Source organism: Labrus bergylta, chromosome 15, assembly GCF_963930695.1.
Source record: "Labrus bergylta chromosome 15, fLabBer1.1, whole genome shotgun sequence".
Lineage (NCBI taxonomy): Eukaryota > Metazoa > Chordata > Actinopteri > Labriformes > Labridae > Labrus > Labrus bergylta.
This window is the reverse complement of record NC_089209.1, coordinates 10,150,567-10,177,315: the sequence shown is the minus strand read 5'-3', so window position 1 is coordinate 10,177,315 and position 26,749 is coordinate 10,150,567. Positions and strand designations below refer to the sequence as shown.

General features: G+C 39.4%; 2 protein-coding genes across 3 annotated transcripts; one reads left to right on the top strand and one right to left on the bottom strand.

The window, feature by feature from the left end:
- Window positions 1-41: 41 nt before the first annotated feature.
- Window positions 42-11,554, top strand: znf106b (zinc finger protein 106b). Its single transcript, XM_020641492.3, has 21 exons — window positions 42-118; window positions 827-942; window positions 1,063-1,124; window positions 1,454-1,657; window positions 1,805-3,079; window positions 4,005-4,359; window positions 4,440-4,500; window positions 5,127-5,281; window positions 5,378-5,438; window positions 5,514-6,273; window positions 6,361-6,401; window positions 6,508-6,650; window positions 6,952-7,086; window positions 7,343-7,459; window positions 7,657-7,848; window positions 8,305-8,367; window positions 8,589-8,708; window positions 9,049-9,120; window positions 9,234-9,305; window positions 9,482-9,628; window positions 9,807-11,554. The coding sequence occupies exons 2-21, from the start codon at window positions 829-831 to the stop codon at window positions 9,861-9,863; spliced, it is 4,206 nt and encodes a 1,401-aa protein (XP_020497148.2). The 5' UTR covers window positions 42-118; window positions 827-828; the 3' UTR covers window positions 9,864-11,554.
- capn3b (calpain 3b) lies at window positions 11,555-26,279 on the bottom strand. Of its 2 annotated transcripts, XM_020641494.3 has the most exons (23): window positions 25,724-26,279; window positions 23,035-23,104; window positions 22,432-22,550; window positions 21,613-21,746; window positions 20,962-21,130; window positions 20,330-20,413; window positions 20,147-20,238; window positions 19,835-19,912; window positions 19,296-19,456; window positions 19,041-19,210; window positions 18,927-18,938; window positions 18,228-18,436; window positions 18,042-18,084; window positions 16,747-16,770; window positions 16,444-16,530; window positions 15,245-15,322; window positions 15,074-15,131; window positions 14,925-14,989; window positions 14,081-14,149; window positions 13,909-13,987; window positions 13,319-13,435; window positions 12,617-12,675; window positions 11,555-11,976 (listed from the first exon to the last, which is right to left on the bottom strand). In XM_020641494.3, exons 1-23 carry the CDS (start codon window positions 26,033-26,035, stop codon window positions 11,950-11,952), a joined length of 2,316 nt encoding a protein of 771 aa, XP_020497150.2. In that variant the 5' UTR covers window positions 26,036-26,279; the 3' UTR covers window positions 11,555-11,949. The 2 variants fall into 2 exon arrangements, with proteins under 2 accessions (XP_020497150.2, XP_065819925.1); XM_065963853.1 differs by lacking the exon at window positions 16,747-16,770.
- Window positions 26,280-26,749: the final 470 nt, after the last annotated feature.

Below are 26,749 nucleotides of genomic sequence, written 5' to 3'. Positions count from 1 at the left end.
TTCCGGTTTCATTTTACGCAGCGATTGGCTCACGTAAGCCTTGACGCAAATGACGAGGACGAACATGGCGGCTGAATAGCAGTTGAGTCTTGTTGCCATGTGAAAAAAAAAAAATCTGGTAGATATGAAATATTTACAATTATCGTAAACTATTATGTTCGTCTTGATTCGCCGGTAACTTGCCTTAATGCCGCGAACTTTAAAAGAGGCTTCAGTACGTTGCAATGTGAAAGACCATTTGTTTGGCACCTTGCAGAGGACGCTGCTGTCTTGACTTTGTGATCACGTTGTTTTCTTGTTACAAGCTTCATCTCGCTGTTGTTGTGTCATATAATTGTTCCTTCTTGTCTCAGCATTCACATCTATTTCTGTACAGTGGAAAATGTCAATGTCTAGAAGATGCAGCCTTCGTCCAGGACGTGATATGATGGATGTTTTGTTGTTTGTTTTAAATGCAAAGTGTCTGTGTTTATAAACAACGAGGTGGTCACATTTGCAATACTTTGATACTTCACGATTCCACGTGTAAAAGATTAAAAGTATACCATTTTAAAGATGAACTATATGTATTGAAGCGTTGAAAATACTGCAGGTCTTCAGTCTTAATTGTAAAGCTCCTGCATGTGCAATGAAGACAGTCTGCATTAGAAAGTGGTCATTTAAAAAATAAAGAAGAAGTTTCCCAATATTGGGTCGCTAGGACTTCTACTTTTGGTGCTGTGGTCACAAGATTGTTTTATATTTCATAGTATCATATCCAAGTTTAATTTCTGGTATTGTGACATCCCTAATGAACACGTCATTTGTGCTTGTTTCATTTGTCCAGAAATGGAGAAAAAAACAATTCCACTTATAGCAGCGGGGAGAACTCCAACCCACAACAGACGAAACAAAGCCAAATCCAACTACTGTATTCTGTGCCGCAGCTTATATCAGAAACATGTAAGTGGCTCTGACGTTGCTGAAACTCTTGATGAGTTGTATTACTTTGCAGTGTTGGATAACGTTGGATTGTCAACGTTCAGCTGTCACAATGATTCTGATTGTATGTCTTCACTGCAGGAAGCTCATGAGCATATGCATAGTATGCTGCATCACAGAGAGCTGGAGACAGCGATGGGCAAGTGAGTAATAACTACTTGCTTGGTTGTTTTGATTGGTGCAAATGTATTCCAGTTTTTTGGATACATCCTGCATTTGATAAGAAGATTGGTGTGAGGCATAGTAAGACTTTTTTTACGTTTGTGTGCACACTAATTGTGTTTAAGCACAAATTCTCTTTCATTTAGGAATAGTGTTTAATTCTTAACATACATATGCATACATCCAAAAGCCATGCGTACTATTTTCTTTACCACTTAACAGGGAGTTGCTAGGACTCAAAGCAGGGATACTGGCGTTTGCTCATATGTGACAACAATTCTGTTTTTTTGTTATGTTCTTCCATAAACAGGGATACATTTCATAACTGTCAGGCGTGCAAGGTATCCGAATTGAGTTTCGATGAGTATGCAAAGCACATATCTACCTCTCAACACAATGCCAAGTTGAAGACCTTGAATTCCAAAAATGTGAGCCCCACTCCTCTGTGGAACACTTTGGGCCCCGCCGTGTTTCAACAAATCAAGGAGCGAAACAAGTTGCTGAAGTTTCAGGAGTAAGAGTTTTCAGTTACTTAGCCCAAAGATTGTTATATTAATAAACATATAACATTAGCAGTGTTAGATCATGCAATTTATTCTTTCCATGATTAAATATGTTGTTTTTTTAATCTCTGGCTTTTATTGTCTTCTTTTTACCGCAGGAAGAAAGAAATAAGAAAGAAAAGAAAGAAACAGAAGCAGGAAGCTGGTAGGAAACATGCAGAAATGATGAAGGGAGCCACTGGAAAAAACAAAGGGGTGTCCAAAGTAGCAAAGGCGGAAAAATCCAAACAAGTGAAAAACACAAGGATACTGAAACAGATGCAGAAAACCCACCAGGGAGGAAGCAACAAGGCATTCTTAAAAAATATAGAGAATAAAGTGTCCAGTCTGCAGAGACCTCCTCACCAGAGACCTCCTCACCAAAAAGAGGCAACCTTGCAGAATCAAAGTGAGAGATCGTCTTCTTTGTCAGGAGAGCCTGCAGGTCAAACTTTGCATCAAAATAATGTCCGAGACCAGTTCACCCAATCAATTCAGCAGATGAGCTATGATGTCAACAATCCAAGCAGCAAAGTTAAAATGGAGATCACCCAATCAGACAGACTTTTAAACAGACTTAAAAATACCCAAGGAGGGACTAGCAGTATGCCAGGACAAAAAACATGGCCAGCTAACAGCCAGTGTGGGTATAACTACAAGCAGCTTAGTAGTGAATCAGACTGCGACTTCACAAGTGATAACCTCCCTCAGAATGGAGGGCTCATCTTTGATCACTATGAGAGTGATGGATCTACTCAGGCAGGACAAGACGGCTCAAATTCAGCAAAACCTGCTTCAGAAAACAACACGGCTCCCATACGGGATGTTGACATCAGTGCGATGCTGCGGCACATCAGGAGAGCGCTGGGAGTACGGGAGCCGTGTAGGGCAGATCGTGAAGCTCGGAGGCAGAACAGTGAGGCAGACAACCGGATGGCTGATCTTGGCACTATGCATCAAATTGGAGCTGAAAAGGAGCAGCCAGGTGGTAGATCCAACTCCTCCCAGGTCAACTCCCCTGCCCCGCCATCCGGTTCTGGAATTCAAACTTGCAATGCAGCTCAAGCTAAGTCAAAGCAGGCAACACTCGGAGTGACACAAAGAGCGACTCAGCCAGTTGAGAAGAGCTCCGTGGTTGAAGGTGGCTCAAATGGAGCTTTAAGCAGTGGGCCGAGAGAGTCTCAGGTGGCCCTCAAAAGCCAGGCTTTGGTCAACCAACATTCAGGCCAGACCGCTACTTCTGAACCAAACGTAAATATCACCCCCAAGGTCCGAGTTGCCCGTAGAACAGCAAGCAATTTGACGATCTCGTCAGCCCAGAGTAAGCAGAGCTGGACGGAGATGTATAAAGAGATGAAATGGAAGAAGCTCGAGAGGGTGAAAGGGATGCCGAGGTAAGACTCCTCAAGTAACCTCTTCTTGTGCTTTTTAACATTTGTTTTCCCACACATAGCCAAGAGTCAATCTGTTGTCATAGATTATACTCAGGCTATCCCAATAGGCTACTGCCTAAAATGAGTTGTTGGTCAGTACTCCGGTCAATGCATCATTCTGATACCTGTGTGTCCTAAGCGCCCTTGGCATTTTTCTCGCTTTTTTGGAAGTAGGCTAGTTATACTTTTGAAACTTCGCAGCGCTCGTCGATTTCGCTTCTCCTTCACCGACCAATCAAAATAAAGAAGGGGCGGGGTTTCAGATATCATCTTTGTCAACAACGATGGCGGAGGAAAAACTAATTCTGGCGGTTTTTTTTTTGTTGTTTTTTTTTAGAGAGTACAATTCCTAGGTCTAGACCTGCTGTCGAGACGGTTTTTAGTTTCCTTTATTTTTCGAAAAAAAATTCCTGGGATAAAAGCACATAGTAAGCCTGCGGAGCAATTTTACACATACTTTGTTGTCACCACCAAAGGAAGCGGATGTGCCGCGAGACTACTTTCGTAGCCTAGCAACAGCAAGCGCCGATGAGGAGCGCTCTGAATTTGAAGTCGTGTTCCGCTGCGGAGCAAACTAATGTTAAGTAGACAAGACGGGCTCTAATTAACGTACCAAATAATACTGGTGTCAGGTAAAAGATTGTGTGACAGTAACAAACAACAACTGTGATGCTAGCAGAGAATATAAAGTAAGTCAAACATAGCAAAGTCTTGATAATCAGTGATTTCTACAAATTATGTATTTGTTTTGTTGCACTTGTATCAAAGGGGTACCCGATATTGGCTGATACTTAAGTTCAGGTATCATATTTATTATTAAAAGGTAAAAAAAGAAAATGACACTAATACATCTGTTATCTGTTGTTTTACTGCTGTTCTGTAACAGGTTTGGGATTGAGGTGGTGAATCAGACAGACCGAGAACGCAAGACACAAGCAGAGGACAACGACCTGCCTCTGTCAGAAGGCTTCCACTGGGAATCATTCCCAGACAGTCCTTCAGCCGCACACTGGACTGGACTACCTACTCCTCCACCCCAGGACAATGTAGCTAATAACTGTCATATAGAAACGCAGTCAAATTTACAAATGCAGGAGCCTCTGGAGCAGCCTGCTGCAGGACAGGACGGCAATCAGACGGCTGAAACTGTCCATGTGAAGGAGGAACCAAACCTAGAAAGAGAAGATGTAGAAAAGAGAAGCAACAGTGTTAGTAACAAGAGGAAGCCCAACGTTGTTGTGGTGAGTAATCCAGTATCGTTAAGTGTAGGACAAAGCTGAAAGACACATTCTAACCCTTTTATTATTGTTTATCGTTACAGCATGATGGTGCTTCTGACGAGCAGCCCAGCAGAAAAAGGAAGAAATCAAAGCCCCACAAGGGTAATTCTGATATTTTAGGCTGTGTATTTTAAATCGTAATCTTTATATTATTGCAAGTTTCAAATTATGTTGTTATACATAATACGCAAAACTTATTTGAACATGTGTGAATATTGCGTAATATTACTTAAAGTCTGCTAGTAGGCAAGGGTGCAACATTTTTGAAGAGTTATTTCATTAAATTTCCTAAAGTGATGTCACTTGAGTCAGCATCAATGTGAGATGAGGACAAGTTTGAAAATAAATACAAAACCTGGTGGTGTAGGTTTACCAGACCACTTTAGCCTGCTCCCCATACTACGTTAGATGCAACTGGCGCTACACATCACCTGTCTGTAATCTAGTTAAACTGTGGCTGATGTAGGCAGCAAGATTCAAAGGGGAAATATGATGCCAAGAACAAAAAGTAGGATTTCTCTGGCTCTTTTTCATCTGTTGTAAAACTGGAAAAAAAAAAGGTCTGGCAATTTTATAGCAGTGCAGTAATATGTGTCAGCTATTCTCCTTATATGCTGAGATTCTACATAGTTATTGACATTCACCAAACCCTGCTGTGGAGATGTTGGCAATTATTTCAGATTATTATTCACTCATTCTGTTCATGTGTGTTTCCCTCTCACGTGTAGACCAGGACCAGATGGACCAGCTGTTGGCTGTGTCTCTGAGGGAGGAGGAGCTGAGCCACTCGTTACAGGATCTGGACAATTCTCTGGTTCAGGCCCGCAACGCCCTGCAAGCCGCCTACACGGAGGTCCAAAGACTGCTGCTGTTTAGACAGCAGGTACACTCGCTAATGATGAAGCTGTCACGGAAATATGTCGTGTTTCCTGAGCCTACTTTCGATTCACATAATTCATTCTTCTTCCTGCTGTTATAGTGTACTGCAGAGATCAACAGTCTGAGGGCCAAGCGCATCGAGATCCTGCAGGGGATGCAAGGTAGAGGAGCGGATGTGCTTTATGTGTTCGATAGCGTCACAGGCAAGAAATAATCTAATCTTAATCTCTTTTCAGGAGTATACTCAGGAGCATCTAATGCAGCAGAGATAGCCACCACCTCCTCAGCAGGGGCTGTTACTGTCATGCAGCCAAGAGCCTCTCCCCTTCCTACCTCTGCTGCTTTCCACACCGCCTCCAACCAGCAACCGCTCCCCACAAACCCAACCTCCACCGTCGGCCAACCTCATCCAACCCCTCTTGCCAGGCAGTTAAAGCAAGAAATGTGCGAAGGACCTACGGTTTCCTGTAACCCTGATAAACCTCAGGTTCCTGTGAACCAACCTGTGCACCTGTTTCCGCCTAATCTCCTTCCTTCACTGCTGCTCACATCACCACACTTAGCCGCTCCTACAGCTGCTTTTAACCCCCTCCCACATCTCAGAGCGGAGAGTTCCACATCAGTGAATGCTTCTCCTGAATCATCTTCCAGACTGCAGGGACAGACGGCAAAGGAGGGGTTAAATGACCGCATAGAGATGGTGAATTTAGTCGAAGATGAGGAACAGGAAGTCGATCCAGAGGAAGACACAGAAGAATGTCTACCAACAAAAGAAAATGCATCATCGGCATCTGTGGTTGACAACAAAGGTAGTGAGAGTGACGACTCTGTGGAGATGATGGAGCCCTCAGACATGGTGGTCATCGATATCGATGAGTCAGACAGCGAGGAGGCCGTCTCAAATGTTCCTGTCCACAAAGATCCTCCTCAGAAGTCTGTCAGTGTGGAGTTCAGCTCTGCAGGCACACAGACCAATCAGACAAATGATACAGAGAGGTGAGGTCGCTTTTAAAATATACTACTGGTCAGAATTGTAAATAATAAATCGTTTCTCTGACCGACTTTTCTTTCTTGACCACTCAGAAAAGTTCAGCCTGCAGTTAAACACACAGGTGATCCTCCAGGTGAGTCATATGTCTCCTGCTATTAATAAATGGAAGTGTCACAGGACTTATTTTATCTGGGAAGTAAAGAATAAGGTAGATCTTTAAAACTTACTGTTTCTTTCAGAGTCGGTTGAGCTGTGCGATGATGAGAAACTTTACTTGGGAACTTTCATGAACCACACCGGCTCCGTCCACGGCCTCCAAATTCACGATGGGCGGCTGTATACATGTTCAGGGGACAACACAGCCCGGGCCTACAGTCTGATGGTATGTTAATCACAGTCCAACATGATATCCACTTTCTATCCTTATAATCGTAATCTTTCCTGAGACATAAGGCAATCATGGTAAAACAAAAACAACACTTTTTCAACTCCCACTCCAGAAAACAGTCACTATATAAACAGGGAGGTTTGTTACGATTTTTTTTGTTGCAGTTTTTGATGCAAGAATTGTGTAAGGGGACCCTCCTTCAAAAGCAATAATTCTGTTTTAATGATTGTCATTAAATAAATACAACCTTTGACATAGTAAGCTATTCATAAACATTTCTCTTCTGTGTTTCCAGAGCAAGGAGTGCCAAGTGGTATTTGAAGGTCACACAAACAAAGTCAACTGTCTAGTCGTGGCGTCCCTCCCCAACTTGCCTGTACGCCTCTACACCGGATCCAGTGACCAGACGATCCGCTGTTACAGCACAAAGGTAAAAAAAAAACAACTTCTGCTGTATCCACATTTTCTCCTTTGTTTTATATGTGATATTCAAACCTGTATTGGCCTAAGGATCATTTTTCTGTCCAAGGACTCCTTGTACCTGCTGTTGTTATAAATCGTCCTGTCGGATTTTAAGCAAAAAGGTTCCTTTTGTTTGTTTAGTAGTCTAAAATAGCAGCATCCTTTTGTGTGTTTTACATTTTTCTGCATTATTTGATTGTGTTGAATATTTTTTTCTCCTCTAGACTAATAGGTGTCTGGAGCAGATCACACTATCAGACAGAGTGCTGTGTCTGCACATTGCCTGGAACATTCTGTTCGCTGGACTCGCCAATGGATCAGTGGCCAGCTATGACTTAAAGGTGAGTGAAATGATCCTTTGAGATCTAGATATTTGACATTTGATGTAACTTGACAAAGCCAACCATCGTAACTGGGTTTCATCAGGTTATGTCAAGTGCCCTGTTTGACCTGTAATTGGAACAACAAAGCTCACTTTTAATTTATTTTCTGACATCAGCTGAAAATCTTCATAGATCAACTCTCCCTCTGTCATTAGACTCTAAAGCAGTTGGATGTGTTTGAGTGTCACGGCCCACGTGGCGTGAGCTGCCTCGGTACAGCACAGGAAGGCGCCCGCCGAGTGCTGCTGGTCGGCTCCTATGACAGCACCATCAGCGTACGAGACGCCAAGAGCGGCCTGCTGCTGCGCTCGCTGGAGGGTCACACCAAAACTGTGCTCTGTATGAAGGTGAGGAGATACCGTATGTCAACCTCTGAACACTTTCGGTGTTGGATTTTTGGAAGAAAAAAAGTGCTTTCCAAAAAAGCAGACTTAATATTTATAGATTTGACTTGTGTTATGTTTATGAAAATGTGAAAATTAAAAACTGTTATAATAAGTTAGTTTGTCCAGTTATTCCTCTCCACATGGCCATGTAACTATATTTAAAATGAGTCACTCAATATGATTTACTAGGAGAAAAATGTTTATACCATTGCTGTTTTCAAACTTCTTCAAAATGACTAAATCATTTCAAAGAAACACTCGCTAGCCTGTAAATAGTTAAAGAAATGTTGTCATTTTGAGTGACACTTGGTTTAAAAGCTCAGGCCGTCCTTTTCTTTTAGATGAAATGAACATCATCATGGAGATGATTGCTTGTATATCACATGTAAAGTATTGGACTTTCTCTGTTGTTTTCAGGTGGTGAATGATCTGGTCTTCAGCGGCTCCAGTGACACTTCAGTCCACGCCTACAACATCCATGTAAGTGTGAAAAATTCACAGGAGTTTAAATGATCTCTGACCATCAATCGCTGCCTAATTGAAGACATTTGCAACATGATCTCTGTTTTGTTATTTACTGAATTACTGAATATTATAAACCAAAATGATCTAAACTTTAAAGCTATTTGACCTTGTAAGTTTTATAAGTTCATCAATGTTTCTGTTTGACTTTTATCTTTGACTTCCGTCTGTATTCATAGACGGGCGAGTTGGTTCGTATCTATAAGGGTCACGGGCACGCTGTCACGTCAATCGTCATCTTGGGGAAAGTGATGGTGACAGCCTCTCTGGATAAACTGGTCAGAGTTTATGAGCTACAGGTAAAATATGTCAATCTTCCAGTAATATGTTCTTCCAATATAAGAGGACACAACACAATAACAACGCTGTCTTCTTAGATTCAAAGGGTCAAATATTTGGTTTTCTTTTTCATTCCCTTTATATCATTCACTTTTTGGATAGAAAAAAGCTCAGGTACAATCCAGTGTAAAATAACTTTAAGTAGGTGTTCAGGTATTAGGTATTCAAGTAAAGCCACTTTTGAAAAGATCTTAAACTTGACTCCTTTAAAAGTGCAGATTCATGGTCATTTATCTTAAACTACAGATTCTATGTTGTGTGTTACGCATGCATGAAGTTCTTCAATGTCGTTTCTTTCAGTCTCATGACCGCTTGCAGGTGTACGGCGGTCACAGCGACATGGTGATGTGCATGGCCGTGCATAAGAGCGTGGTATGTGGACTAAAACAGGCCCAGACATTTGTTTCCATCTGTACATGACAGTGGTTCACTTTGCAACAGGATACTTGTTCACTTATCTTTACACCGTTGTTGCTTCCACTCAGATCTATACGGGCTGCTATGACGGCAGTGTTCAAGCTGTGAAGCTCAACTTAATGAAGAACTACCGCTGCTGGGTAAGGACTCAAACTGAGTGAAACCCAAAAAGCAAATGTGTCATTTTTAAGTGAGATGATACGAGATCAGCTGGATAGACTTGCAAGGAAATATTGACTTTCTACTTCTCAAAGATTGTAAAATATTTGTACTATTTTCTCTTTGTTTTGTGTATTTACATGATGTTTCTGTTTAGTGGCAGAATTGCTCTCTGATCTTTGGCCTGGCAGAGCATCTTGTGCAACACCTAGTCCGAGATCACAACAACCCAAATCTGCAGACTGTGAAATGTCGCTGGAGGAGCTGCAGCGCTTTCTTTTCCACACAGCAGTCGGTCAGACAGGTAATTAACCAAAGCCATCTCATTTTCATCACCGATATATTCCTATCCCATATTTTATATGATCTTATTTGAGTGAGGATCCCAGAGTGCCTGCACATAGAGTTCTTAACCACATCAGTGCAGGCTGAATGTTACTTTAAGATCAGTCTCTCACGTTTGTTTGTATTTTCTCCTGCAGGAGTTGCCTGAACACATGAAGAGCCACGTGGAGAAGGACAGCCGAGTGCAGCCCTGACAGCCACAATGTGGCAGATATCAGGGGTTTTTCAAACATTTACAACACATCAGATCTTTTTTTTTCTCATTTGTTCTAAGGTTCTTTTCAGGATAGTGTGTTTTATCTAACACTAATTCTCAACAGGGAGTAGGAGCATTTTGTTTCTCCTCTGTGACCTCGGTGGCAGCGAGTGAAGACAGACCACATGTTGTTGATCCCTGAAGCGGTTGCTCGGCGAGGTCGAGATGTTGAGTCTTTTAACAGCTCTTATTAACTATCAGTTCAAGTTATCAGTAACTAAACTCTATTTTAAGAGTGACATGAATCCTTACTGTGCGTTTGGATCTGTTGGTCAGCATGTTTATACTTCTCACTGTCAATATATGGCATGGCTTTAAACACCACACAATATGATAAACAGTCTTTACATACACCTCAGTGTGTTTTTATGTAGAGAAAGTTCAACTTTGAACTACTTTGAAAATCCAACATATTACACGGTGTGTCTGGATTTGAAGAGGAGGTCATATTTAAAAGTTGGCTAAGATCCTCTAAAATCAATTTAGTTCAACATCAAATCTCAGCAACCAGGTTTTTACTATCAACCTACCCAATCCAGAGTTCATTTAAACAGTATTCCACCTCTTTCAGAGGGATCTATATAAATTACAGCAGAAAAAATCACCTGCCCATTCTTTATCCTCGGATAAGCGCCTACGAACAAAGTGCATCTTGTCAGTTTTGGCATTCACTGTGTTGTGCTTTGCTGGTCGCAGATAATGTCGCTATGGGCTTCAAGGTGAGATTCAGAGTGAAATACTTTTTTCATTTCACTCCTGGAACATGTTTGCACATGTGCAGTAAATGTGCTACTTAAATTCTCCCTCATCCTTTAAAGAGACTGATGTGTCGTATTTTGGTAGATAACTTTTACAGGTGATGTTCATCCTCAAAACAGGCGGCAATCGGATTTTATACCTTATCCTAAGACATCAGCTGTTATTATTGGTCATTTGAGGAATGATAAGGGCCTTCTCTCTCTGCAATCAGAGGGTGTTTCAGGATGTTGGTAGGATTTTTAAACCCTTCTTAAGGTTTTCTGAAACTTTATTTCCAAGACATCTGTGCTGAAGGAAGTCAGAAATGGATGACAGGTCGATTGACTAAATAAACAGATTTTACTTGATTGTAATTTGCATTGATAAAAACGGTGAAATTTGGGGAAAAAAATCTGAATTTTAAACGTACAAGCTAATTTTTAGCAACCTGCACCTTCTTTAAAAGTTGCACAATTTGTAAGTCTGCTTTCAATCAATTCCAGATTTGAGGTGTTTCATCATGCACTGACGTGGCTCGTTCGTTTGCTTGAGATCACAGCGTAGAGTTAATTTATCCTTAAATCGTCTTGACCCAGACTATGGTCTCCTGTCAGACATGAGAACCTTATTCCTACATCTTTCAACATATCAGCCGTTTATTTATCATAACTTCAACCTTCTCCCGAGCATTGCTGGTGGCAATGCCCTTATTGCTTATATGTTTAGACATTCATCCATCTTTTCCTGCAGTGAAAGAAAGTCGTTTAGAATCTGTTAAAACATCAACTTGAAGAATGAGGCCTTATTTTTTGTAAGTCATATTGTACAGTGTATGTTTGAATGTGTTTCATACCTACTGAACGTGTACAGCAATAAAAAAAACAAATATACTTTTCAGTTTGCACCTCTGCTTTATTTGAAAACATACAGCTTGTTTAGTTTTTATCTAAAGAATTGTCTGCCATAATGTTCACTCACACTCTCTAGCTTTGTAGTAGTGAACACATATTACATCACTTGCGTCAGCCGCCTTAAAAAAAGCTAAAAACCAAACTGTCTTTAAATCTCAACCATCAAAGCCTGAGTAAGGACAGAAATGTAAACATCACATAAAACCGCATAAAACATGAAATCTGTAATTGGTGCTTCAAGACTTGGATTTCGTTGTAGTCGTAAAATCAGTGCAAAAATTCTTAAAAAGAAAAAAGTTAAGCGGCCTCCAAGAAGTTGAGTCGGTAATGTGAGCACCAACTTTCTGCAGCTCCATCAGTGTTCAAGAGGGCGGCTCAAGAATACATGGTCAGCTGAAGCCACTGGAGGGAGAAAAAAACAAAAACATTATAGGACACTTTACATTTAAATGAATTGAAATGTTGTTTACAAATTCCAATTTTTGCAAAACTACCTGTTAAAGGGGTGATGTTTTACTGTTTTTACTGTTTTTACAGTTTTGTGATCATTTTCTATATATAGAAATTTGGTTGTGTAAATATTAGAAACACCTACCGTTATTATTACAAATAACCTTTTAGAAATCATTAAATAAAAATGAGAAAGGTTGCAAATGCTTGAAATGAATCACACTTCTCCGTTTTTAGCTAACATGATTCAGGTCAAAGAGAGAAGTTTCTGATTCCAGTTTTGTAAACGTAAATATTTTCTTGTTATCATCTCCCCTCTTGTGACGGTGAACTACAACATTTCTGTTGCAGATTAAAATAAAATAAGAGGATGTTTTTTGTGTGTGTCACAGATCAAATTTTATTTTTATAGACTCTTCTTAAATTCTTCCTTCAGGGATTCTTGAATTCTTAAATTATACACAGATTGGGGGGCACCAGTTGGATAGTGGTTAGGTTGCACTGAGGCTGGAGGCTTTAGTTATTTCCTACTCTATCCTCTAAACTTGTAATTATAATCCTTCTCTTGCGAAATAAGCCAAAACTTGCTCACCTCAAGAACATTGAGTTTGATTATTCCATCTCCGTCTTTGTCAAAGGCATTGAATGCTCCTGCAAAAGAAACGACATATCAACCTTAAATTACTCAGCTGGATGAGACTACAATTAGTGGGAGGTAAAAACTACATTTGTCCCTGCAAAGATTCATACAAGGTGGAGAATATTCTGTATATTCCCCTCTCACCCCCTGCATGACACTGTGGGGGCCCTGCAGCAGCTCCTTCAGCAGCAGACTCAGACACCCACCCTGCAAGACAGAGCGCTACCGCAGGTCGCTCAGCCCACCTGCCTTCAGACTGTTCAATCGGACTCTTTAACAACATCACCACCTCATGCTACACACTGTGTGTGTTTTTTTTCAAGAACAATCCCTTAGTTACTGTGTAATTTTCCATAATTGTATTTTTTTTTATTTAAATGATGTAAATATGTTTGATTTGATTTTAACTTTTTTTATTTTTAATAAGTATATTCCCGTCCCCTGTTTTCTGGAGCTGCTGTAATGCACAAATTTCCCCCATGGGGGATCAATAAAGTTTATCTTTATCTTTATCTTTATCTTTAGGTAAAAAATACTTAAAACATCAGGTAATCACTTAGCCTGTAGCTCCTACATGTATTAAATGTATCAGTTTCCTAAACATTAGTGAGATGAATGCCTGCACCGGTATTGTCTGTTTTGATCTGTACTTACTGAACATTCCCTCTAGCCTCACAAAACAGCAGATGTAACTGTCAAAATCAATGTTGAGGTGCTCGTCTGCATAGCGCATAGCTATGATGTCGTATAACTGGTTGTTAAGGTGAAAGCCTGGAAGAGGAGAAATAAAAACAGAGATCAGGTTTATGGTTGAACTTGCAGGTTTAGAAAACAAGCGGCTGGATGGTACATGGTGTGATTTCTAGAAAGGGTTCGGACAAAGCTGAAGGAAAACAGTAAACATTTTTAAGAAGAAGATATAATTTTTTAATCCTGCGATGAAACATGCCTTACTCAAGAGCACATGGACAGTGCTAAGGAAGTGAACTGGCACCTCTCCTGACTTGGTCTGGACTTGAACTGGCAACCTTCCAGTTTCCAACCCAAGTCCATTTAAACTGAGGTTCTATTTATTATACTATTAGATGCTATTGTGAGCTGCAAAATGTGCACGCTACTAAGAATGATTAGAAATTAAATTAGAATGATTATCAATGGGAAGTGATTCAATCGATAATCAGAAATGCATATAAAAACATCTTTTAGTATTTCATCATATCAGTATTCGTCCATCCGCTGCTCACCTGCTTCATTAACAGCATTCCTCATCTCAAAACTACTGATGGAGCAGGATTTATTTTTATCATAACGTTTGAAGATCAGCTGCAAACACACAGACAGTGACAGTCACATGAAAACTTGTAGATTAATTTAACAAGAGCAGAAATTGTTTCAGGATTGTTACCGCTGTGTTACCTGCCATGCTTTGATCTTTTTCCACAAGTGTTTGAACTCCTGCAGGTTCAGCTTTCCCGTCCCATCAGTCTGAGAAAAAGAGTCAGTTATGGAAAATCCAACACAGCCAGTGTAAAGGTGCAGCTGATTAGTAAGTTCCTTTTTATTTTTATCAGCCATTTGTTGTAGTAGCAGTTGAATATAGGTACACATTTAAGACACTTCGACTTGACTTAACTTGGTATATATTTCATTTTTTCCTCTACTTTACTTATTGGACAATTTAATTTACAAGTTATTTTACACATTTGTATTTTTAATTAGATAATTAATAATAAATACGTTTTTTAAATCATGAAGCTTGTAAAATATAGTGATTTTTTAAAATAAATTAAACTATCCTGCCCAAGTGATTTAATTCATAAAAAAATCAAACAGGCCGTTTTGAGATTTTCCCTTCATGACATCACAAAGGGCAGCAACCCTGCCCCTAGATTCATGATGCTCCCACAGTTAGGTGTTTGCTCTGAGTCTGCCTTCTCAATGTTAACAATAGAATGGAGCAAAAAAAGCCCAAGCCACATCTCCTTCCAGAGAGGGGCGTGGTCATACACAGCTCATTTGCATTTAAAGCTACAGACACAGAAACAGCCTGTTCTGAGCAGGGCAGAAATAGAGGGGTTTATAGGCATGATCAAATACAGGATCAGAGTGGATTTCTGTCAAGAAGCTTCACTGACATGTTTTGGGGAGCTCTGAGATTTATTTACACTTGTTTAAAATGAGAATAATATGTGACCTTTAAACTCTTAATGTCCTCCTGATCTAACAATAAAACTATAATAACCATCAGATGAAAGGATACATCCATCAGGGCGATCATACTGCGACATGTTTCAAGGCTGAAACCCTCGCTCTTTATTTCATTATCTGTAGAAGAGGACACCTCTGCATGAATGATCAGCAAATGACAAACACTGTATACTGATAACTTCATGTTTCCAGTCTGCTCACGTTTGGAGAGTACATTCTTCATGACTGTCTTGAGTTCATTGGCACAGATCTGCATGTCCTAAAGGAGGGAGCAACAATTTGAAGCAGATTAGCTTAAATGTTACACTCCTACTCCCATAAAATCTTGTTATCTTAGTTTTCTCTCTCAAACTTTCCTCTGTGTTTACTCACCTCACCAGCAATCTTTTGGTAAATGGCCCTGAACTGTTTTTCCTCCTCCGTCTCCTCCTCAGGCTCAAGAAGTTTTCGCTGAGCAGCAGATAAAAAAGAAGGCAGTTGTTTGACATGATTAGGACAGTCGGTACCAAAAACAAAATCACAGCTACATGTTTTAAAACTTTCGCGGTGTTAAGGAGAATCTTCCTATGTTTGGACATTTGATAGTTTTGACAGTGTAAAGGCCACGTTAGCTTGGCTGGTTAGCTTTAACTTTCATTATTTGCAAAACTCAAATATCTGGTGTCTTTTTTTCCGCTCCATTATCGTTACTTTCTTTTACTGCCCTATTCCGACTAATGTAAAAACATGCAGACTGAAACAATAGAGAATCAAAATACATTTCTCAACACAGGAAACAAGTTTGAAATAGTTGTCAAAGTAGCTTTAGCTAATGATAGCTAAGATTCAATCAAAAGGATTCAGAGTTGTGGGGCTTCTTAGAGTGTGCGACTGTTATAATCTAGCTCTAAAACCTCAATATTATTTTCCTTTTGTTCTTTGACAATGAATGTCTTTAATTAGCTTAAGAAAATGTGGGCTTTTACCGTTCTCTTGATTTACTGATATTTATATGTCAAAAAATTAAAAAATATTCTGTAGGCCTATGAGGTAAAGCATATGGCAAAAAGAACTTCTGACAAATCTTCTGGTTTGATAAATCCTACATCAAAATCAGCTTTTGAAGTAGCTCAAGAACAGATTATTGATTTGCACAAATGAGAGTTTTTAGCTTCCTTTCCATGATGTTACAGTACAATCATCAAACAGAACTCAGGCAGCAAAAAAAACAACAACAGCTTTTTCCTGTTATGAAGATTAAACACAAAACTAAAATCAGGGATTGATTAGCCCCATACGCATTTCATTATAGAACCCGAGGAGGGCAGCACATTAGAAATGAACATGCTGGCCTGTACACTCTGAAACCCTTCACGGAAACAGGTGCAGCAGAGACACTTGAGATCAGTTGGCTTCAAACATAGTTGCTTTATGCTCTGCAATGTAAGTTGACAGGGTCGACTGCACTCCAGAGCCGTCAGTCTCAATTTGTTGAGTCATGCAACAGTCACTATGAGCTCTTTTTCTGCATGGTTTTGATGTTTTTATTTTTGCAGTCTATGATTATCACTGTGCTCTTGCAACAAAATTACCTTTGGTTTCTTCTTCTTTTCCCCCTGAATGCCGTCATGCTCAATTTCTTTGTTGGCTCGTGCTCTGTCTGACACAAATACAATAGGCTGGCATGTGGGTAATGGCAGTGAGAGCAGGGTTATAAAAGAGAAACAGAACAGAAAAGAGAGTTAATTTAAAGTTACGTCAAAGTGTATTCATCCTTGTGGAAAAATAGAGCTAATTTAAGCACACCCATTATGAATCATTCTTTAGATGGGGAGAAGCAGCTGAGGAAGCAAAGTTAATTTAAAGTGGTATTACCACATGCATGAATGCATTACCTTATCCTTCTTTGTCTTGTCTTGCTGGTGGTCAATAAGACAAGGAGGACAGAAGGATGAAATGAAATGAGATGAAAAAGGAGGGAAACATTTAATTTTCATGTCTGTTAGTTAAAGTTGTGGGGGAAATCATGAACACAGTATGAATTGGGAAGACAGACAGAAGAAGAAGGCCTATTTAATATGACGGTTACATATTTGTGATTTACAATATGGGAAATTCAAACTGATACCGCAGGGCGAACGTGTGATGCAGACCCTGGTTTGCACATAGGTTATAAGCCACTTTGAGACTAAGCTTGAAGAGAGCGATCCATTGTTGTATAATAAGGTCTAATGGTCTTTTGTATTTAAGGCCTTTGTGAAAGTGAAACATCCTGAGCAGCGTCATGGCAACAAGAAAAAAACTATTGCCAAATCCTGGCTATAGAAAAAAAAAAACACAGCACCATGTCCTTAACATAAAACGATGGTTAAAGAACAAGTTAAAAAAAAGGCCCGAAAATGTTTTCATATATTTCATATATATATTTCCCTTTTTTGTTCTGAAGAGTGGGGGGAAAAAACATTTGATTTCCAGCATAATATACATAGACTGTATAAAACATGGACTTAGTCCCAGCGATGTGACCCATTGGTTTCTGAAGAAGCTTTTTGAAGCCCAACTATGGTGGTCCCCATATTGGAAATGCTCAAACCAACTTTAATCAGTCAATAAACAGACAAATAAGTGAAGTGGAGACTTGGCAAAAGTCTACAACCAACACCTGTCAGTCAAATCATACATGTTGTCCTAACTATGCAAATGAATGCATAACTCTTAGCCTAGATATCAATAAAACTAACAAGTTGACCAAAACTTTTTTTGTACCAGGCTGTGAACATGTTTATTTCTGCCATACAAATGGAGATTTAAATACCGGATCTGAAGGGGTTTCCTTGATTTTTGAAACAGACAGTTTTTGGCACCATCAACGTGCACTTAAAATGGATTTAAGCCACCTAGGTTATAGTCCTCTACGCAGTGGCCATGGGCTCGAATCTGACCTCAACTCTTTGCTGCATGTCGTCCCCTACTCTCTCCTCCCAGCATTTCCTGTCTCTCTTCAGCTGTCCTATCCCATAAAGGCAAAAAAAGGCCCAAAAATACATTTTGAAAAAGTGATTTAAACCTTGTAAAAACACAATTGTATAGAGTTCAGTATTTAGCATATTCTTCATTTCACCTCTGCAATATTAGTAAGAATTATAAAGAAGCATTTTAACCCCACAACTTCTTCAGTTACATCACAAACCTGAATTTGGTCAGATCCAATCATGTTCTCTCCCTCTCTCTCCCTGTGAGGAGAAACAGACACATTAGGATTCATACTAATCCCTGTGGGATTCATAATATTTCAGAATTGATCTGTCAACAGTCACCCCCTAAAATAACATCAGCTGCTCCACCATACTGTAGCCCCTCTGTCAATGATCCTTACTCAGACGTGCTATGCTTCTCAGAGAAGACCCGGAGGATGAACTCTCCCTCTTGATGCTGCTGAAAGGTTGTGGGGATGATGACATACTCCCCTGGAGGCAGACGGAAACGCTCCGTAACCTCCCGTAGATTAATGTAGGTTTTGCATTTAGCTTTGGAGGCTGTGTACAGAAAGAAGTCCTTCTGTAGGTGTTGATTCTGTCCACACATCTGTGAATAGACAGAAATCAGAAGAAGTGTGGAAATCAGTTGGTGGTATGACAGCGAGCGCTTTATATGAAGAAATGAAGAAGTACTTGTAGAGTTGTGTCAACCGTCTCATGTCGTTCCATAAGCTAACCAGCCTATTCCTCAACAGGTGTAACTTTTACCTTAATACTTTAACTCATTAGAGGCAGGAGCCTAAAACATGTTTGAGCTGCTACGTTTCCTGAAGGTAAATAAAGTCTCTAAAACGATTAATTGTTAATGGATCATAAGAAGTTTCTTGCCAAAAAATTGGGATTTACCTTTAATTTCTGGCTTATGTTGTAAGGTGTACATAGAGGCCTACACAAGTCTGAACAACTAATATTAGAATTCATACTATACTACACCACTAGCACTTACTGATAAATCAAACACACATAAACAAAGCTCCATGGAGACACAGGTCTATGCTGACTTGAAGAAAAAAAATTGCTCTCCGAGTTGTGCATACCTCTTTTGGCACCTGCAAAGACAAAGAAGTAGTTCAAGAAGAGGTTCAGTTAATGTGCATAATACCATTCAATAAAGGAGGATTTTTTTTTTGTTCTTTAGGTTGGTCTAGTACCTCATAGATTGAAAATCCAATAGTGAGGAATTTGGCCCCTTGATGGCGCTGCATCCTTCGACCTTTCTGCATCAGAGCCACGACGAAAGTGCAGACAACCTGCCCGTTCTCTGGGTCATCATCCTCCTCAAACAGCTGCAGCCGATACTGAGGGTTGGTCCAGAATGTTTCTGTAAATAACGAAAGACACGAGTCATACAGGACTCACAGATTTTTTTTTTTTTTTTTTGGCTTCAATAGGAATAAAATGCCAACCTGGGAAGTTCCTGCAGCCGCCAGCAGAGCTTCCTCTCACCCAGCGACCCTCATTGACTGACACTGTCCAGGTGTGTCTCTCATCACCCTGCAGTATGTCAGGGGTCAGGTTACACATCTCCAGCTTCGTAAAGTTCTTCTTAAAATCATCAAAACACATCCTGGAGGAGAACATGAAGGAAATACCTTCTTGAGTGAAGATTCCTATTTTGTTGTTTTTCCTTCAACTTTGGGAATTAAAGAGTGGCTGTCTAAGAAGCCTGATATGTTTGAGGGAGGAATAATGTATTTCTTCCACAGTTTTATCTACAGACCTCGAATATACTGTCCAACAAGTGTGCTTTGACAACCTCATAGCAGACAGAAACTCATGCCCCCCTGAGATCTTTGGTGCCCTCCACTAGGGGAGCCCAGACACCAGGGTGAGAACCAATGATATAAAGCACATGTTGGAGGCCAACTGAGTTTCACAACTTACAGTATATTAGTGATGATTTCCCACAAGACTAAAAAAGATATGTCACATTGGTTTAACTCACCAGAACTCACTGGCCTCAACAGTTTGTTTCTTTAGATTGTCCCTGTCTGCGATGGAAAGAGTCGACCATTCCTTTGAACTATAGACAGACAGAATCATATTAAAACACAATCAACTAAAACATAAAGAAAGCCTTAGCAGACCTGGGTCATACAGTGTTTACAAAGCTGCTTCTGTAGCTCTTCATCAGGAAAATAGAAATACTACCAATTTCATATCGAAGAGAACTTCACTTTACCAGAATGATTTGCAAAAAATAATACACTGATAATACAAATTAAAGATTTTTTTAAAATCTGGAATCAGTTCTTACGTTGGACTCCATGGTCCCTTCCACAGCACCCAACCCCAGGGGTTACGTAGGCGGATCAGCCGGATTTTCGTCTCCTTTCCAACCTCGTCACACTAGAGAAAACAGCCAACCATTGTAGCGCAGTTTTTAAAGGGCTTTTCTTACAAACATGTGCATTAACATTGAGTGGACAATGTACTGTACCTCCGCCAGGCCTATAATGGAGTAAGCATGTCCTCTGACCAGCCCTTGTTCAGTCCGACTCTCCATTTCACTGGCTGAAAGAATCTTACAGACATAATATATGACATTAAGTGACAGACTGGATTCTAAGACCTTTGGGCTTCAAAAACAATTTTAATTTGTTTCATTTCATTCTTTCTGGGGTAAATGGTTACACTCTTGTTTTACTAAAACCAAGTCCATGGACAAACTACCACATACCACCACTTCAAGCATGTCATAAACCTGTGAACTGTATTAATGCAAACTTTTTTAAATCTTAACTTAAGACATGTCTTTCATGCCAGTTTCTATGCCACCACGTTTCATTTTACTGCATTTTTTATATTTGGCAGCCTGAATTATTTAATGAATGAGGATTTCTGCATAGGCCCCTGTGATGACCTTATAAAACATGATGTGTCGCCATAAATTAAACTACCTTACTTAAGACTAATACAAGTTCAGCTAAAACCATCAGTTGTACAATCAAAAACTTGATCAGCTGTCAGAAGGTATGGAAAGTATCTTCAGTTGTGGATAGAGGGTTTTTTTGGTCCTTGTACATTTTTTTCTTTCTGCACATTTATTTTAATACTTCTACCACAACTCACATCTATGGAGCAGCCCATCAGTGAGCCTCTCTCCAGGGCCTTCGTCATAATTTTGTAGAGCTCTTCAGGTGACTCGGATAGCTCAAAGAACTCAGTCACCCCTCCTGTGAAATCCTCCATGGCTTCCAAAGTGTTTCCACCTTTCAGTGCTTCATATGACCCGTGCAGCCTGAATGAGCGAGAGGTCAATCATTCTGGTGAATGTGCCAGCTTGGATTTTTGGACACTGTTTTTTGTGAAACATGAAGACACACGAGGTGTCAATGTCACCACACTGCAAAAATATACCCCCTCATAAGTTATGAATCAAATAGGATCCTATAGCTGTAATCACTTGAAATAAGTTCACAAACTACTTTGCTAGTGAGGTAGGAGGTCATATGCTAGTTTATCAGTAAAACAAGTGGTCTGTTCAATGCAAGTCTTGAGAACTGTTTATTCAAACGGCTTCACTCTGCAAGAGTATTTCTGAGGACCAAAGGAAGTGCGTATGAGCCTTAGTTGTCTTAAACAAATTTCTGGAGTCTGCAGATCAAGATGAAGTGTTCCACAATGCCCAGCCTATTTGCAAGCAACACAAATTTGTCACAGAACATCTTTGGACCAAAGCTGGATAGGCTTCTTACAGGACGACAACTTAAGATTGCTTACTTGGCATAAGCCTTCTCCAGAAGAGCACTCCAGAACTCGTTCTTCCTAAAGGATTTGGTGAAAACCAGCTGGTTGTTGTTGGTTGGGATGCGGTCATCCACAACCACATCGATCCACTCTCCATAACGCCAAAACTGAGTATCAAGGAGATAGAACGGATGGCAAACTGCACATCAATTATGGGACAAAGGCGAAGCATTGTCAAAGAAAATATCACTCAAACCAATGTATGTTAGATCATACTTGTTAACAGCATTATTGTTTAAACAGAATTCAACAAATACAAATACTGTCTGTTCCAAAGATATTTTAGAGTTCATGAAAATCTGATGACAACATTTTGGCTTTATATAAAGGAATAGTTTGACATTTGGGGGAAAAGTTAAGCTGACTGACATTTGGTTAAGACCCATTGTGACAAAATATACATAGCACAAAAAGTAAGTACTCTTGTTTGGTGTCATTTAGTGGATTGTGGGGTTCTTCCACACGCAACTGAGGCTCCTGTTTCTTAAATTTATGAATTGTTAAATTGCCAATATGTCTTGTTTCTTGAGACTTCAATCATCCAATCCACTAAATGACACCAAACAAGAGTCAACTGCGAATAAGCTGTTTGGCATTGGCAAAGAGATTTGACAAGTTTTTCAAGGGCACAACCCACATACTCAGCTCTGCTGTTTATCCCACAAATAATCTACCAAACACATATTCCTTTACTTTTTGTGCGATGTTTAATTTGTTCTTGTTACATTTTGATGATTAACTTGAGAGAAAAATTATGTCATTCCAAAATATGACTGATATCTGTTTTTAAACCTGAAAGTGAAAGATGCCGGCGTAATTCTCCGTGAAGCTCTGATCCGGGGGTATTACTCTATACAGCAGCTTCTCGTTCACTGTCAGACAGGCGATGGCAGCCAGCAGCCAGCAGTCACCTGGCGACAGCAGATTCATGAAGTATGAAATCACTTTATCCAAGCATACCGCTTCACAAAGCAACAGAGGTGTCACAGATTAAAGTCACATCCCTGCAAGTATCAGCCGTCAACATCACTAGAATTTAAGGCTCATTCTCATGGTCAGTGCATCGGTTAAGTGTAATTCTCCCTCTATTTTTAACACTCATATCTTGGCTGTACTCTATGTTGTTATATACAGTATGTGTTGTTTTCTTACAGTTCATTTAAAGGATTGTTCCTTCTTGTACATAAAACACAGAAGAGTCAAAGATTTGACTTTTTCAGCATTCAAATATAGGGATCACAATGAGTTGATAAAGAGGCCTATAAAAGGGACAGTTTGATCATGTTGTAAATACCAAAGCTTACTGTGACAGTCAGGCATATAATCATGAGAAACATGATTTATTTGACTGCTTTAGAACAACTTGTTGGAAAGCAGAAATAGTTAAAAAGTTACCCAATTCTCCTTGACAGATGTCTGTCCTGTTGGCTCCATCTACGATGAACTGAGGGTTTTCACATATTTCCTGTCAGGGACAAAAAAAAGAGTATTAGGTGTTTTTTCTGCTCATGCTGTTAAATAAAACTGCCGTTAAAAAATGGCTTTCTCTTTATGAAATAACATGTAAAAAAGGAATAATAGAAGCATAATATGTTTAATCCTAAATTTAAAATATATGGATACAGTTTATATACTGAGGAGAATATTATTTATTATACGCCTCAATGTTCAAGTTCTCATTTGGATGTCCTCCAAGATCAAAAATAACTTTCGGTTTAAGTGTGGCTGAGACAAAATGGCTGAAAAAGACACATTTTAGACTTGTTTTATTTTGGCATAGTTCCTTAATGACTTTTTTTTGTAGACACCGTTAAAAAACTTGGGCTTCTTTGTTAAAATAAATATTTAGCAAAAGGACAAAGTCATATTTCTCGAGGTGATGTATTGTTTCGCTATTGACAAGTAAAACAAATGTTCATATTGTCACTTCACATGATTGACAACTTGAGAACATGACCCTGAAACTGAGAGCGAGTTGTAGACATTTCTGGCTGAGTCAGACCTGCAGGGACTTTGAAACCTCGTTCTACATTCGCTGCATATTTAAGAGAAAGCAGCTGTTGGAAGTCTCCTGGTCATGACCCTTTAGTCACCTAAACAAGTGATAATGTTGTGATGAATGCCGAGAAGCCCTCACCCCATACCGAATCTCTGACATGGAAAGTGAGTGACTGTGTGGTTCAGCTGAAAATGATCAACTTATAGTCCATCATAAGTAATACGCTCAATAGTGATTTTATACCTTATATTTCTGTTATAAATGCATTTATTTATGCTATACTGTTATATACTGGAAAAAAAAAGCATACAATAATATAATTAAGATGTCACACATATTTTTTATCCAATGAATGCACAGCAGTGATTCTGACTGACCATAACGTAAGCTGTAAAAAGGCAGCATCATGTTCCCAATTTAGCACAAGCTCCTCTGCTGACCCCTGGACGGGATTCATGTATCACTTATCTCAGCTGCATGTGTTTAGTTACTTTTACCATCAGTCATTAAATAGCAATCAAGCTTCATGTAACACTGGATTTTTGCCAAAAAAACAAAAAAAAAAAAGGTTTCTCTGACTATTTCTATTGGCATTTAATTGCAGGACTTTTACAAAATCATTCTGGCCTCATTTATCTTAATGTAGCCTACACAGAGAAACAAGTCTGAAAATACTTATTCCTATTAAGCTTGATTTTGAGAGACATCTCTACTCAAATCTTGTAAAATAGACAGAGCTGAACCGTCTTGTTAATACTGGTCTTGTAGAACAAATGCACTTAAGATCAATTCAAGGTAGCCTATTGTCCTTTAACATTAAATGCAACCCAAACAAAATCTCTACAGAATATTAGGCAACAGGCTCATTCCCTATACATTAATTAATAGTTAAATTAAAGGAATTAAAAAGGATATTGATATCCCTCTAATGACTGCAAGGTAAGTATGAAGTATGAAGCTAAAGCTGGTAGACAGTTAGTTTATCCTACAATACAGACTGTAAGGGAGAGCGGGAACAAATTACAACTATTAGCACTTCTTTATCATTATTTCATTAGTTAAATCTTTGGGTCAGGGGTCTTCTCTTGCTACCATACAAATCTGCTAAGCTAACCAGCTACAAGCATCAACTGAATATTTCAGGAATAGATACAGTAGGTCTCCTAGTAGTTTTTAACTCATCCTTCGTTTATGACATCTTTACAATGCAACTTCAAACTTTACAAAGATAAGAAAAATCTTGTTAAAAATATGATTAATTTCAAATTGTGTAAAGTATGCCTAGTAAAATAGTTTTGCTACACTGCAGCAGTTTTGTATCCATTAGTCTGATATCACTTATATTGGGGTCATGACCTATACAGCCTGTAGCCAGTTAGCCTATAGCCAAGCATTTGGGCTTGCTAGTTCCCCCTGCTACCACTCTTTGGATAACCAGCAGCATTACCTAAATATACCTGGAGAAATACTGCACAATCCATTACACTGTAGAGGATTTTTTTTTTTTTAAATGTAGGAAAAACTATTTTAAAAAGATGATGAAATGTAAACAAAGTTTTAAATAGGCTATACTAAGTGAATAAACCTTGACAAAACAACAATTTTACACAATTATTAGTATCTGATAACACATGTACAGAACATTATGTCTTAAAAATAACTTTTACTTTGTACACTTTAAGTGTATTTGCTTTGAAAACGTTCATTTATGAATTTATTTACTCGAAATAGACAGCATACATATTCAGATATAAGGAGCTACAAAACCTTTTTATGTTAAAGGCGGAGTATTGGAAGAGTTAAAAAGTCTCTGAAAGTCTTTGTCAGGCAAAAATAAAACTTTGCAGCCAAAGCTGACTTGCCTAAATGTTTCCCAGCTCTGGGAGGGGATGTCCTGAGTGTCAGCTGTCTGTGACTGAAGAAGGTGACAACCCAAAGCTATGCATCCACAAACATGTAGCCGTATCAATTTGACACCCTACCCATGTGTTGTGGTAGAAGTGATGAGGGATTTTAAAGTAGAGCCACTTTTGTATGAAGAGTAAGTTTACTTAAAAGATATAAAGGCAGATGATTTGCACTCACCGAGGGACGTTTCCACTCAATCTTCATGGAGGACTTGTGACTATAGAAGAGTGAGGAGTCATTTGCAGGGAACAGAGGATCTTCAAACACCACTTTTTTCTTCACATATTTGTCCCGCAGTTCCAAAAAAGTCTTAAGACGCTTGGCATCCTTGACGGCCTCATTTCTGCTCAGAATCGCAGAGTAGATAGAGTTGGTCCCAGGGTAATCAGCTTTGTCTTCAGGCCCGAGTGAGGCCTCGGTTTCAAAGAGCAATTTCACCTTTGTGTCTTCAACAAGAGGCACTAAACCTTCGTGTGTCTCATCCCCCATTTTATCAGAGACCACTCAGCCTTTTGTATTTCTGCTTCCAAGTCAGTTAATGAAGTGCATAAAGGAATCCGGACCTCCTTCCTAATTTGCAGAAGCAGCGTGAACTTGCAAAACAGCCCTAAAAACTTCCTGTGTCCTCCCTGACTCCTGTAACCACTTTTAGTTCCCTTATTTGCTAGAAAACACTGAGGCAGTCAGAAAACCAACAGCCTCCCAGAACAGGTCTCACACAGTCAATGTTGGTGTCCCTGGAGCTGACTGGACCTAAATATAGGACTCTTTAAAGAAGGGGAGGAGGCTTCTCGAAAAGAGACCCTGACCATGTCACAACATTTTCAGGCCACTGTGTGCTGTTTAAGGGGGATATACAAAAATCTGTATACCTCGATAAAGATAGACATGGATTGGAGAAATGTAATTGCAAAGATAAAAGATATAGCTTTAGGGTCAGGTCATGTAGAGTGCAGTAAGTCTCAACATGTAGTCATGTGAGTTAACTATAAGGCCTATAAAGCCTGTCATAGGTGCTTATAATTGCCCCAAATCTAAAATCAACTCTTATTTACTCTTATCAGCTTAATGCTGCTAATTCAATGCCTAAAATATGCATCACCATATGAATAACTGGATTATAGTAATGACTCAAAATCTGTGTTTGAAATTCAGACTGACTAGCTATATTGACACCTAGTGGTCAAACTAATGCTTAGAAGT

Excerpts from the sequence above, each read along its gene's own strand:
- capn3b (XM_020641494.3), bottom strand. The coding sequence starts at position 26,035 with ATGGGGGATGAGACACACGAAGGTTTAGTGCCTCTTGTTGAAGACACA. Across the intron at positions 22,551-23,034 it reads CATCTGTCAAGGAGAATTGG|GTGACTGCTGGCTGCTGGCT; the intron begins GTAACTTTTTAA and ends TGCTGTCGCCAG. Across the intron at positions 13,436-13,908 it reads GAATGCTGTTAATGAAGCAG|GCTTTCACCTTAACAACCAG; the intron begins GTGAGCAGCGGA and ends CTCCTCTTCCAG.
- znf106b (XM_020641492.3), top strand. The coding sequence starts at position 829 with ATGGAGAAAAAAACAATTCCACTTATAGCAGCGGGGAGAACTCCAACC. Across the intron at positions 5,439-5,513 it reads GATCCTGCAGGGGATGCAAG|GAGTATACTCAGGAGCATCT; the intron begins GTAGAGGAGCGG and ends ATCTCTTTTCAG. Across the intron at positions 8,368-8,588 it reads TCCACGCCTACAACATCCAT|ACGGGCGAGTTGGTTCGTAT; the intron begins GTAAGTGTGAAA and ends CTGTATTCATAG.